The sequence below is a fragment of the Pelobates fuscus genome, chromosome 1 (assembly GCF_036172605.1).
Source record: "Pelobates fuscus isolate aPelFus1 chromosome 1, aPelFus1.pri, whole genome shotgun sequence".
Taxonomy (NCBI): Eukaryota; Metazoa; Chordata; class Amphibia; order Anura; family Pelobatidae; genus Pelobates; species Pelobates fuscus.
The window spans coordinates 185,367,160-185,381,185 of NC_086317.1; the positions used below are offsets into that span (position 1 = coordinate 185,367,160).

The 14,026-nt window shown below is 41.4% G+C and overlaps 1 protein-coding gene across 2 annotated transcripts in view; it reads right to left on the bottom strand.

The window, feature by feature from the left end:
• Positions 1 to 14,026, bottom strand: part of TNNI1 (troponin I1, slow skeletal type) — a 281,023-nt gene that overhangs the window by 212,972 nt on the left and 54,025 nt on the right. Inside the window, exons 1-5 of one of the 2 annotated variants that reach the window (XM_063453172.1) lie at positions 12,968 to 13,051; positions 11,572 to 11,607; positions 11,265 to 11,306; positions 9,786 to 9,917; positions 4,953 to 5,042 (exon numbers count right to left, since the gene is read on the bottom strand). In XM_063453172.1, coding sequence (XP_063309242.1) covers positions 4,953 to 5,042; positions 9,786 to 9,911 — 216 coding nt within the window. In that variant the 5' untranslated portion in view covers positions 9,912 to 9,917; positions 11,265 to 11,306; positions 11,572 to 11,607; positions 12,968 to 13,051. Of the gene's footprint in view, positions 1 to 4,952; positions 5,043 to 9,785; positions 9,918 to 11,264; positions 11,307 to 11,571; positions 11,608 to 12,967; positions 13,052 to 14,026 lie in introns of those variants that run through there. The other variant, XM_063453173.1, reaches the window with a different exon arrangement.

The window sequence follows — 14,026 nt, forward strand, 5'->3', positions numbered from 1 at the left end:
ATGTGGCATTCACTGTAGCGGCTGTGCGCGCTTTCAGTGTTCTCATCCTGCTGCTGCTCGCCTGTCTGCGCTGCAGCGTAACTTTGGCCTTACCGCTCACCGCCTCGTATGCGACGTGCCCACAAGATGGAACACCATCTTGCACATGCTGGAGAGACTGTGCGAGCAGCAGCAGGCGATAGTGGAGTTTCAGCTGCAGCACGCACAGGTCAGTTGCTCTGCACCAGACTTACCCTCCAAATGATCATTGTTAAAGGATTTCAAGTGGACTCATTACAATTGCATGGCCTCTAAAGAGTCCTGTATTGTTATTTGTCGTCACTACCTTCCCGCGTAGGGAGTTGGGTCATTTGTGCATCTGCTGCCTTCCTTGCATATGGTAGCTGTTTCTCAGACTCCCTCTCCGGAATCGAACTGTGATTCTATCATTTCCCCCCTGTCTCGTCTTTCCTCCAAGCTATACATGTTAAGACCCTTTAACCTTTCCTGGTAAGTTTTATCCTGTAATCCATGAGCCAGTTTAGTAGCCCTTCTCTGAACTCTCTCTAAGGTATCAATATCTTTCTGAAGATACGGTCTCCAGTACTGCATACAATACTCCAAGTGAGGTCTCATCAGTGTTCTGTACGATGGCATGAGCACTTCCCTCTTTCTACTGCTAATACCTCTCCCTATACAACCAAGCATTCTGCTAGCATTTCCTGCTGCTCTATTACATTGTCTGCCTACCTTTAAGTCATCAGAAATAATCACCCCTAAATCCCTTTCCTCAGATGTTGAGGTTAGGACTCTATCAAATATTCTGTACTCTGCCCTTGGGATTTTACGTCCAAGATGCATTATCTTGCACTTATCCACATTAAATGTCAGTTGCCACAACTCTGACCATCTAGTTTACCTAAATAATTAGCCATTTAGCTTATCCCTCCTGGAACATCAACCCTGTTACATATCTTAGTATCATCAGCAAAAAGACATACCTTACCATCAAGACCTTCTGCAATATCACTAATAAAAATATTAAAGAGAATGGGTCCAAGTACAGATCCCTGAGGTACCCAGCTGGTGACAAGCCCAAGCTTCGAATGCACTCCATTGACTACAACCCTATGTTGCCTATCACTCAGCCACTGCCTTACCCATTCAACAATATTGGAATCCAAACTTAAATATCACAGTTTATTAAAAAGCCTTCTATGTGCAACAGTGTCAAAAGCCTTACTGAAATCTAGGTAAGCAATGTCTACTGCACCACCCTGATCTATAATTTTAGTTCCCCAATCAAAAAAATCCATAAGATTAGTTTGGCATGATCTCCCGGAAGTAAACCCATGTTGTCTCTGATCTTGAAATCCATGTGTTTTTAGATGTTCAACAATCCTATCCTTTAACATGGTTTACATCACTTTCCCCACTACTGAAGTAAGGCTTACTGGCCTATAGTTGCCCGACTCCTCCCTATTACCTTTCTTGTGAATGTGCACAACATTCGCCAACTTTCAATCTTCTGGGACTACTCCTGTTATCAATGATTGGTTAAATAAATCTGTTAATGGTTTTGCTAGTACACCACTAAGCTATTTTAATAGCTTTGGGTGCATTCCATCAGGTCTCATTGACTCATTTATCTTTACTTTTGACAGTTGAAATAGAACCTCTTCCTCTGTAAACTCACGTGTAATAAATGAATCATTTATCCTTTTTCTTAACTGAGGTCCCTCTCCTTCATTTTCATCTGTAAATACCGAACAAAAATATTCATTGAGGCAGTCAGCTAGACCTTTATCCTCTTCTACATACCTTCCTTCTTTTGTTTTTAATCTAACTAATCCTTGTTTTACTTTTCTTTTCTCATTTATGTATCTAAAAAAAGTTGTGTCCCCTTTTTTACTGACTGTGCTATTTTCTCTTCTGTGTGTGATTTGGAAGCTCTTATAACTTGCTTAGCCTCTTTCTGCCTAATCTTATAGATCATTCTGTCTTCCTCACTCTGGTTTTTTTTATAATTTCTAAATGCTAACTTTTTGTTTTTTACTATTTTGGCCACATCTGCGGAGTACCACAGTGGTTTCTTGAGTTTTTTTGCTTTTACTGATAAGCCTAATGCAATTTTCTGTTGCCTTCAGTAGTGAAACTTGTAAATAATCCCATTTCTCTTGGACTTCCTTTTGCAGCCCTCTAGCCCTTCTCAGGATGTTTTTAGAGGCATTTTTGCGCCCAAAAGTTCGGGTCCCCATTGACTTCAAGTTCAAGCCCGAACCCAGACTTTTTTTCAAAGTTCTGCCGAACCCGCCGGACCCGAACATCCAGGTGTCCGCTCAACTCTAGTCCCTAATTCTTGCAGCTGGTGTAGCTGCCCATTCGTCCTGGCAAAATGCGTCTAGGTCATGCAAAGTCTTTGGTCGTCTTGCATGAACCGCAAGTTTGAGATCGCTCCAGAGTGTCTGTGATGGCCACTCCAAAACTTTCACATTTTTCTCCTGTAACCACTGGAGAGTCAACTTGGCCTTGAGAGGTCATTATCTTGCTGGAAAGTCCAAGAGCGTCCCATGCGTAGCCTTCGTGCAGAAAAATGTAACATGTCTGCCAGTATTTTCTGATAACATGCTGCATTCATCTTGCCATAAATTTTCACAAGTTTTGCCATGCCTTTAGAGTCAGCACCCCCCAAAACATCAGTAAGCCACCACCAGGTTGTGGCTGAAATCTTCTTGGTCTACGTGACCTTGGCTTGCTATCAAGAGATTGCCGAAATTAACCTTTAATTGCCATGTTAAACGGTGTGTGTGTGGGGGGGAGGGGGGTATCCAAGGGGTATGTAAACTTTAGATCAGGGCCATTTAGGTGATTTCTGTTATCATTTTGATTTATACAGAAGCCAAACAACTATGTGATAATAAATGCCTTTATATGATCAATATCCTTCGAAAGAAGACATTTATTGAAACCATTATCAGTCATATTTTTTACATTTCAAAAAAACTTCTGCAACATTATGCAACTGTAGATAGAGAATACATACATACATACATACATACATACATACATACATTGATACATCCATACATAGAGATCTATTTACCTCTATCTAGATAGATACACATGTGTGGGAAATTAACCTTTAATTGCCATTGTAACCTGTGTGTGTCACCTTGTGAAGTGAATAAAATTGATTATGTTGTTACAATGGCACTTGTCAAGGATTGATATATATAAAGCAACATGTGAACAGCCAGTTCTTAAATTTAAAGGACCACTATAGTGCCAGGAAAACAAACTTGCTTTCCTGGCACTATAGTGCCCTGAGGGTGCCCACACCCTCAGGGTCCCCCTCCTGCCGGGCTGAAGTTGGAGGAAGGGTTTAAACACTTACCTTTCTCTAGTGCCGGGCTCCCTCGGCGCTGGGGACTCTCCTCCTCCTTCCGACGTCATCGTCTGAATGCGCATGCGCGGCAAGAGCCGCGCACGCATTCAGTCAGTCCATAGGAAAGCATTCTCAATGCTTTCCTATGGACGCTGGTGTCTTCTCACTATGAAAATCACAGTGAGAAGCGCGGAAGCACCTCTAGCGGCTGTCAATGAGACAGCCACTAGAGGCTGGATTAACCCATGTGTAAACATAGCAGTTTCTTTGAAACTGCTATGTTTATAGCAGGTGGGGTTAATCCTAGATGGACCTGGCACCCAGACCACTTCATTAAGCTGAAGTGGTCTGGGTGATTATAGTGGTCCTTTAATATGTCGGAAGCAGTAAAAATGGTCAATCGAAAAGATCTGAGTTACTTTGACAAGGGCCAAATAGTGATGGCTAGATGACTGGGTCAGGGCACCTCCAGTCTTGCGGTATGTTCCGGGTATGCAGTGGTAGTATACATACATTGATACATCCATGCATAGATGTGGCAGATCTCCCATCCATCGCTTTGTTCCAATTCATATGAATGCCGGTCCGTTCGGTAAATTGACACTACACAAACAGAACTGTACCAGATAGTAAACCCATGGAGCTCATTTGTTTCATCAAATGCACAAAGTACAAACTTTAACTCCATGGTAATTTGACTATATGTATGGGATCTGATCGCTGTTCGGTTATATTGATCGCTCAGATCTAAGCTATCTGGGGATACGTTGAGTATGGGGGTTCCGTTCGGTATATTAGGAAAACATGTATTTTAATGTGTTTTTACTATTATTGTAAAATGGGGATATTCTCTATCCCTGGAGGTATTTGAGTTACTTCGAGCATTTAACCCAATTATCTCCAGGATAGAGAGGAGGAGTTGTACTGCTTATGTGGGAGTGTTTCCATACTGTACTTGTACATGATTGGATATTGTAAAAACTGTCTCAGTCTTCCACAAGGCTTCACCTATCCGGGGTGCCGTTACAATAGAGATCTATCTAGATAGATACACCACACACAGACACTAATTGCAATTTAAAAATCCACATGTGTGGGAAATTAACCTTTAATTGACATTTTATTTATTTACTTCAACTGACAGTGGTTTTAATGTTGTTGCTGATCAGTGTATGCATGTGAGTGTGTTTCCAAATATTCTCAACAAAAAATGGTTGGATACAGAGCAAAACACAAAAAAATCTACAGTGAGAGGGGTGTCATCATATATTTCTGCCCTGAGTGCCAATAAACCTAGGTTTGGCTTCTCTCTCCTTAATCTCCTTCTCCTATACAAGACAGTGTTGTGCATAGCTCTTAATGGCTGATTGGTATACTTTTATTATTTTTCCATTGACTTAACTAAATAGCCTTCTCCAGCTATCTGCATTGCTGCAGAATTAGGCTTAGGCTCTTGGACCATTTCATTATTCATTGTTTTTTTTTGTTTGTTTGTTAGTTTTGTTTAGTTTTCTTTTTCTTTTCTTTTTTTTTTCTTATATGCATAGTAAGATAGACAAGTTTCACAACAAACAGTACATGATTTTACCTCTCGTGTGTTGTGAATAACCTTTGCCTCAATGTCATATCTTTCCTCGTCCACAATTCCAACCTTCTCATGTAGTTCTCTGCACAATTGCTGTTAGAATATCAGAAATCCTAAGTTAGTACACTGATTTTAATATTTATTAAACCCCCTTCTTGGTGCAGCCCACATAATATAATGCAAAATGCACCTCAGTTAAGATCAAACTCAACTTTATTATCACTGTACAGTAGTGATGTCGCGAACATAAAATTTTCCGTTCGCGAATAGCGAACGCGAACTTCTGCAAATGTTTGCGAACAGGGCGAACCGCCATAGACTTCAGTAGGCAGGCAAATTTTAAAACCCACAGGGTCTCTTTCTGGCCACAATAGTGATGGAAAAGTTGTTTCAAGGGGACTAACACCTGGACTGTGGCATGCCGGAGGGGGATCCATGGCAAAACTCCCATGGAAAATTACATAGTTGATGCAGAGTCTGGTTTTAAGGTCTCGTTTTCCATAAAGGGCATAAATCACCTAACATTCCTAAATTGTTTGGAATACCATGCTTTAAAACATCAGGTATGATGTTGTATCGATCAGGTAGTGTAAGGGTTACGCCCGTTTCACAGTGACAGACCAAACTCCCCGTTTAACGCACCGCAAACAACTGCAAACAGTCCATTTGCACAACCGCAAACTCCCCATTTGCACAAGGTTGGATACCGATCGATGGTTCGATATTCTGAGCCCTCTCTGATTTACTGTACACAACTATTCGATATTCCCACAAATTTTATATAGCATTTTATGTTTGTTTGAGACCACCTTAAAAATATTGGATATCGCTAAAAATCATGATCACTATATACTTTCTCTACAAACCTCTAAAACTAACCAAACTACTCATCCATCCGCTATACCACTTTATCCCACCTAGAACTAGTGCCCAGTTAAAATACTTGACTCTTACTTACCCACACTCAGTCATGCCACACACATTTCACCACTACTCTCACTGAATCACTCTGACTACGGCTAAATTCATCTTCTACATCAGAACACTACTCCTAAGATTAGGTTGTATCCATGTCTCGGGTCTTTCATTTAGAATAGGGGCAGCTTCGGTCTCCTTCAACAATGACACTCCAGTGCATATTATTAAAAGATTGGGCAGATGGAAATCCTCAGTCTACAACTGATATATTCCTCATCCCGAGAAAGAAATGAGGAAAGCTTTTAAAAGTTTGGCTTTGTAAATTTGATGCAATAAGTGTGTTTTTCTTTAATACCTTTTAACCCTCTTTGCATGAACCTGATTTACATATATTACTAATATGTTTCTGAACATATATATTATATTATTCACTCACTCACTCACTCTCTGGGCCGGCCTAAGACATCATGCTGCCTAGGTCCAACGATAAATGACTATGGGGGATAATGTATAATAAACACAGGTTACGGGCTATGGGAGGGATAATGTATAATAAGCACAGGTTACTGGCTATGGGAGGGATAATGTATAATAAACACAGGTTACTTACTATGGGACGGATAATGTATAATAAACACAGGTTACTGGCTATGGGAGGATAATGTATAATAAACACAGGTTACTGGCTATGGGCGGGATAATGTATAATAAACACAGGTTACTGGCTATGGGGTATAATGTATAATAAACACAGGTTACTGGCTATGGGGGATAATGTATAATAAACACAGGTTACTGGCTATGGGAGGATAATGTATAATAAACACAGGTTACTGGCTATGGGAGGGATACTGTATAATAAACACAGGTTACTGGCTATGGGAGGGATAATGCATAATAAACACAGGTTACTGGCTATGGAGGATAATGTAAGATAAACAAAGGTTACTGGCTGTGGGAGGATAATGTATAATAAACACAGGTTACTGGCTATGGGAGGGATACTGTATAATAAACACAGGTTACTGGCTATGGGAGGGATAATGTATAATAAACACAGGTTACTGGCTATGGGAGGATAATGTATAATAAACACAGGTTACTGGCTATGGGAGGGATAATGTATAATAAACACAGGTTACTGGCTGTGGGAGGATAATGTATAATAAACACAGGTTACTGGCTATGGAGCATAATGTATAATAAACACAGGTTACTGGCTATGGGGGATAATGTATAATAAACACAGGTTACTGGCTATGGGAGGATAATGTATAATAAACACAGGTTACTGGCTATGGGAGGGATAATGTATAATAAACACAGGTTACTGGCTATGGGAGGGATAATGCATAATAAACACAGGTTACTGGCTATGGAGGATAATGTAAGATAAACAAAGGTTACTGGCTGTGGGAGGATAATGTATAATAAACACAGGTTACTGGCTATGGAGCATAATGTATAATAAACACAGGTTACTGGCTATGGGAGGATAATGTATAATAAACACAGGTTACTGGCTATGGGAGGGATACTGTATAATAAACACAGGTTACTGGCTATGGGAGGGATAATGTATAATAAACACAGGTTACTGGCTATGGGAGGATAATGTATAATAAACACAGGTTACTGGCTATGGGAGGGATAATGTATAATAAACACAGGTTACTGGCTATGGGAGGGATAATGTATAATAAACACAGGTTACTGGCTATGGAGGATAATGTAAGATAAACAAAGGTTACTGGCTGTGGGAGGATAATGTATAATAAACACAGGTTACTGGCTATGGGGAGGATAATGTATAATAAACACAGGTTACTGGCTATGGGAGGATAATGTATAATAAACACAGGTTACTGGCTATGGGGGGGATAATGTATAATACACACAGGTTACTGGCTATGGGGTATAATGTATAATAAACACAGGTTACTGGCTATGGGAGGGATAATGTATAATAAACACAAGTTACTGGCTATGGAGGATAATGTAAGATAAACAAAGGTTACTGGCTGTGGGAGGATAATGTATAATAAACACAGGTTACTGGCTATGGGGAGGATAATGTATAATAAACACAGGTTACTGGCTATGGAGGATAATGTATAATAAACACAGGTTACTGGCTATGGGAGGATAATGTAGAATAAACACAGGTTACTGGCTATGGGAGGGATACTGTATAATAAACACAGGTTACTGGCTATGGGAGGGATAATGTATAATAAACACAGGTTACTGGCTATGGGAGGATAATGTATAATAAACACAGGTTACTGGCTATGGGAGGATAATGTATAATAAACACAGGTTACTGGCTATGGGAGGGATAATGTATAATAAACACAGGTTACTGGCTATGGAGGATAATGTAAGATAACCAAAGGTTACTGGCTGTGGGAGGATAATGTATAATAAACACAGGTTACTGGCTATGGGAGGATAATGTATAATAAACACAGGTTACTGGCTATGGGAGGATAATGTATAATAAACACAGGTTACTGGCTATGGGAGGGATAATGTATAATAAACACAGGTTACTGGCTATGGAGGATAATGTAAGATAAACAAAGGTTACTGGCTGTGGGAGGATAATGTATAATAAACACAGGTTACTGGCTATGGGGAGGATAATGTATAATAAACACAGGTTACTGGCTATGGGAGGATAATGTATAATAAACACAGGTTACTGGCTATGGGGGGGATAATGTATAATACACACAGGTTACTGGCTATGGGGTATAATGTATAATAAACACAGGTTACTGGCTATGGGGGATAATGTATAATAAACACAGGTTACTGGCTATGGGAGGATAATGTATAATAAACACAGGTTACTGGCTATGGGAGGGATACTGTATAATAAACACAGGTTACTGGCTATGGGAGGGATAATGTATAATAAACACAGGTTACTGGCTATGGGAGGATAATGTATAATAAACACAGGTTACTGGCTATGGGAGGGATAATGTATAATAAACACAGGTTACTGGCTATGGGGAGGATAATGTATAATAAACACAGGTTACTGGCTATGGGAGGATAATGTATAATAAACACAGGTTACTGGCTATGGGGGGATAATGTATAATACACACAGGTTACTGGCTATGGGGTATAATGTATAATAAACACAGGTTACTGGCTATGGGGGATAATGTATAATAAACACAGGTTACTGGCTATGGAGGATAATGTATAATAAACAAACCAAAAAAATAATACAAAAAGAGAAAAAAAAAAGAATGCAGCTTCATAATTAATCTAAATTGTATGCTGTGTGGGAGGGTCTGCTGCTGATTGGCTGGAATGTGTCTGCTGACTGTGAGGTACAGGGTCAAAGTTTACTCAATGATGACGAATAGGGGGCGGACCGAACATCGCATATGTTCACCGTCCGTGGCGAACGCGAACATGCGATGTTCGCCAGGAACTATTTGCCAGCGAACCGTTCGGGACATCACTACTGTACAGTGTACATACAAGGACAACAAAACACTATTGGCCTCTGAGCAGAAATACAATAGCCATTTAAAAAATATACTATTTAAAAAATGTGCTCTCAGTGTAACCTATGTAATCCTAACCTAATGCGATAGTACCTCAAGTACCTTAGAAATTCAATCCCTTCATCATTAATAATTAAAATCTTTAACAGTCACTAATATTATACAAATTCAATAATATAGCCTATAGCCCCCAATCCAAGTAAAATATCTATATCATAAAAAACATTTATACCTTGTGCAAATAAAGTGTACTACCGTACAATTAACACAATCTAGTGCAAATAAGGTACCTAATCTCAACAATATACCTTTATCATGATATCATGTGAAAAATAAGCACATTTAACTAGCCACATCCACCATACACACAGAACACAACACTCTTTACCTGTAAGGCAGCTGATGTAATGCCATGGCTGTTGGCACGAGGCACTCTCTCACTCAGGTATCTTTCTTTTTCCAACTGTGTATTTACATGTTCTTGATCCCATGCCTCCTTTGCCTTTGCTAACATCAAACTCTTCAAGAAATGTAAAAAAAAAAAAAGTGAGAGAAATTCCCCTCCTATTCATGACCTTTGCCATGCTCCGCATGCAATTTCTGTTCTTAATAGATTTTGGTTTTGCAACCAACTGTCAATCATCTTTTTTTATTTTAAGATATATTTATATATATATATATATATATATATATATATATATATTATTTCTAGTATTTCAATATTTTTACAAGGTGCCCCAAGTCAAAATAAATGTCTAGGTTGTATAAATATACAGCGCTACGGCATATACTGGGTACCAGTTTAGCAGAAATGTTTCCTGGTCGGGGCAGATCCAGAACCTAATCTTGGGAGGGGCACTGGTAGATTATTTAAAGAAACAATCCCGGCACAATAACCACTACAGCACTCTGTACTCATTATGGTGCGAGGAGTTCCGTTGTGCCCTCCCAGTGTAAGTAGTCACACTGTTTAGGAACAGTTTGACAACTTACCTGGGATCTGCCGAGATATGGGCTGTAGTAGGGGATAGGGGCATTAGTGTGTGTGTGTAAGGGGTGCATTGTGTGTGTGTGTGTGGGTTTGAGGGGTGTAGTGTGGGTTTGAGGGGTTTGTGAAGGATGTAGTATGGGGTAAATGTGTGTGATGGGTGTAATGTGTGTGAGAGGGGTGCAGTGTGTGTGTGGTAAAGTGTGTATGTGTGAGAGGGGTTCAGTATGTGTGTGTGTGTGTGTGTGTGTGTGAAAGGGTGGGCAGTGTGTGTCAAGGGTACAGTGTGTGTGAGGGGTACAGTGTGGGCGGTATGTGTATCAGGGGAGTTGTTGTGGGTCTGTGGGGATAGAAAAGCAGATAAATATATAATTTTTTTAAAATTAAAAAAATAATAAATTTCATATTCCCCCTTCTTACCTATGCCTGGAAGAGGGACAGTACTAAACCCTGGTGGTCTGGTGGAGAAGCCTGGTAGTCTAAGTGGTGAGAGTGAACTCTAGTCTGCAACATTGCAAGTTAGAGCTCCTCCGAGGTATGGCACGGTTCCTGGTGTATGATCAGGGGTGTGCCCCTGTGTGCCCATTGCGGAGCCCCATGGCACTGCGCCACAGAGTTTGGGAACTGCTGTTCTAAAAAGTAGTGCAAAAATGTAAAAGGAAACGAATAACCACCAGAATGCTTGCTGGATTCTATAGTGATTATCCTACTTGTGGTACTTCGTTACTAATTAGTACTAGTTAGAACAGAGCTCTTTGAAATTATTATTGTTATTAACATCACAAATTACAGTCTTTCAACCTCATCTGCTGTCATAAAACACTCTTCCTATCTCTTTATGGCATTTCCATCTTATCAATTACTTATCCAAGTAATTACCTTTAAAAGAAGTTTTCGAGAAGCTGAGATTTTTGATTTTCTCTTTAAAAAAAAATGAAGAAGCAAAACGTATAAATAAAAAGGATAGCAATGACAAAAGTGACATAAAACATTTGTAGACTTAAGATGATATGTGAAGTGGTAACTTGAAAATGATTGAAAGAAAACTATAAATGTTCTTACCTCTCTGACATTGTATAAGGAAATAAAAAAGAGAAAAACATATATATTAATATTGTCAATACAAAAATATTCAGGTAAGTAAAAAAATGAAAGTAAGGAGCAAGAATAGATAGATAATATATACTCACGGTTCAGGCATGATGACACTTTAAGAGTCCACCTGAATTGACAGATAAGAAGTCTGTTATATGGGTGCTCCCACACATATTAGCTACCATAGTTACCATAGCTACCATACATAAATATATTTGTGTATGTATATATATATATATATATATATTTAGGGACTTTAATATTGGGAATTAAGGAGGGGGTAGGGGAAGAATTGTGGTGTGAAGGATCAGGGTGATTGTGGGGGATAGGAACAGTATTGTGAGGAATGGGTTGGTATTGTGTTTGGATTAGAACTTTGGTGTGGGGGGATAGGAGCAGTAGTATTGTGGGGTGGTAGCGGAAGTATTGTGGGGGATTGGGGCTTTAATTGGTGGGCAGGGCCAGAATTGTGGTGGGGGCAGTGTTAGGGGGGATAGAGGAAGTATTTGTGGGGTGGTAGAGGCAGTATTGTGGGGAGTTGGTTTTAGTGGGGGAATAAGGCCAGAATTGTGGGGATGGGGCAGTATTATAGGGGATAGGAGAAGTATTTGTGGGGTGGTAGAGGCCATATTGTGGGGTGGTAGGGGGAAGTATTGAGGGGGACAGGAGCAGTATTGTGAGATGGTAGGGGCAGTATTGTGGGGGAGTGGGATTTAGTGGGGGGAAAGGACAGCAGTGTTGATGGTGGGGGCAGTATTAGGGGGATAGGAAAAGTATTGTGAGGTTGCAGAGGTCGTATTGTAGAGATATGAGCAGTATTGTGAGGTGGTAGGGGTAGTTTTGTGGGGGAGTGGGAGTAAAGTAGGGATAGGGACTTTAATATTGAGAATTTATTAGGGCTTTGGTGTGGAGGGTAGGAGCAGTATTGTCGAGTGGTGGGGCAGTATTGTGTGGTGAGGGAGCATTGGGGCAGCATTGTGGGGACAGTAATAGGTGGTATAGGAGAAGTATTGTGGGTTGGTAGAGGCAATATTGTGGGGGATAGGAGCTGTATTTTGGTGTGGTAGGGAGCTGGACTTTAGTAAGGGTAGGGGCAGTATTGTGGGGGACAGGAGTAGGATTGTGGGGTGGTAGGGGATGTATTGTGAGGATAAGAGCATTATTGTATTGAGTGGGGCTTTAGTGGAAGGACAGGGACAGAATTGTTGGGGGCAAAAGTATTTGGGAGGTGGTAGAGGCAGTTTTGTGAGGTGGTAGGGGGCGGTATTGTGGGGAGTTGGTTTTAGTGGGGGAATAGGGCCATAATTGTAGAGATGTGGGCAGTATTAGGGGTGATAGAAGTATTTGTGGGCTGGTAGAGGCAGCATTGTGGGCATGGCCAGCGCGTTCATAAGGAGGCACAGGCAGCCACCTTAGGGTGCCAGAGTAGGGGGGGCAAAAATCTGAATCCCCTGCCTCTGGCTGGGGACTCAGATTTTTCTAATTACCTTTTCCCCTGCAGTCTGCAGCCATCACACAGCAGCAATTGAAGTCGCCGGCCGCTCCTGATGATGTCAGGAGGAGGGGGCATGACTTCCACTGCTCTTCTCCCTGACTCCCCAGCGGATAGGAGAAGAAGTCACACCTCCTCCTCCTGACATCATCTGGAGAGGCTGGCCGACTTCAATTGCTGCTGTGTGATGACTGCAGGCTCCAGCTCCTGTCTCACCCCTCCCTAGCCTCAGGGAGGGGGGGGGTACATTTTTTTTATTAAATCCATTTTTATTTGTTTTGGCAGCCCCTGTCCAACCCACCTCAGGCCCTGTGTCCCTTTCTAGAGCTCCTGTGCCCCCCACCAGAAGCAGTATTTGAGGGTTGGTAGAGGCAACATTGTGGCGTGGTAGGGGAGGTATTGTGGGGGACAGGAGCAGTATGTGTGGTGGTAGGGGCAGTATTGCGGGGAAGTATGGGCAGTATTGTGGGGGAGTGTGCTTTAGTGGATGGATAGGGTAGCAGTGTGGATGGTGGGGGCAGATTTTGGGGGATAAGAGAAGTACTGTGGGGTTGTAGAGGCCGTATTGTGGGGGATATGAGCTGTGTTGTTGGGTTGTAGGGGTAGTATTGTGGGGGAGTGGGAGTTAAGTAGGCATGGAGACTTTAATATTGGGAATTTAGTAGGGCTTTGGTGTGGGGAGGTAGGAGCAGTATTGTCGAGTGGTGGGGCAGTATTGTGTGGTGGGGGAGCATTGGGGCAGCATTGTGGGGACAGTAATAGGGGGTATAGGAGACGTATTGTGGTGTGGTAGGGGCAGTATTGTGAGGGTGTGGGACTTTAGTATGGGGTAGGGGCAGTATTGTGGGGAGTAGGAGCAGCATTGTGGTGTGGTACCCCCTACTAAAGTCCCACTCCCTCTCAGTATTGTGGGGTGGTAGGGGAAGCATTATGAGGATAGGAGCACAGTATTGTGGGGGAGTGGGGCTTTAGTTGTGGGGACAGGGACAGATTTGTTGGGGGCAGTGTTAGGGGGCACAGGAGAAGTATTTGGGGGTGATAGACGCAGTATTGC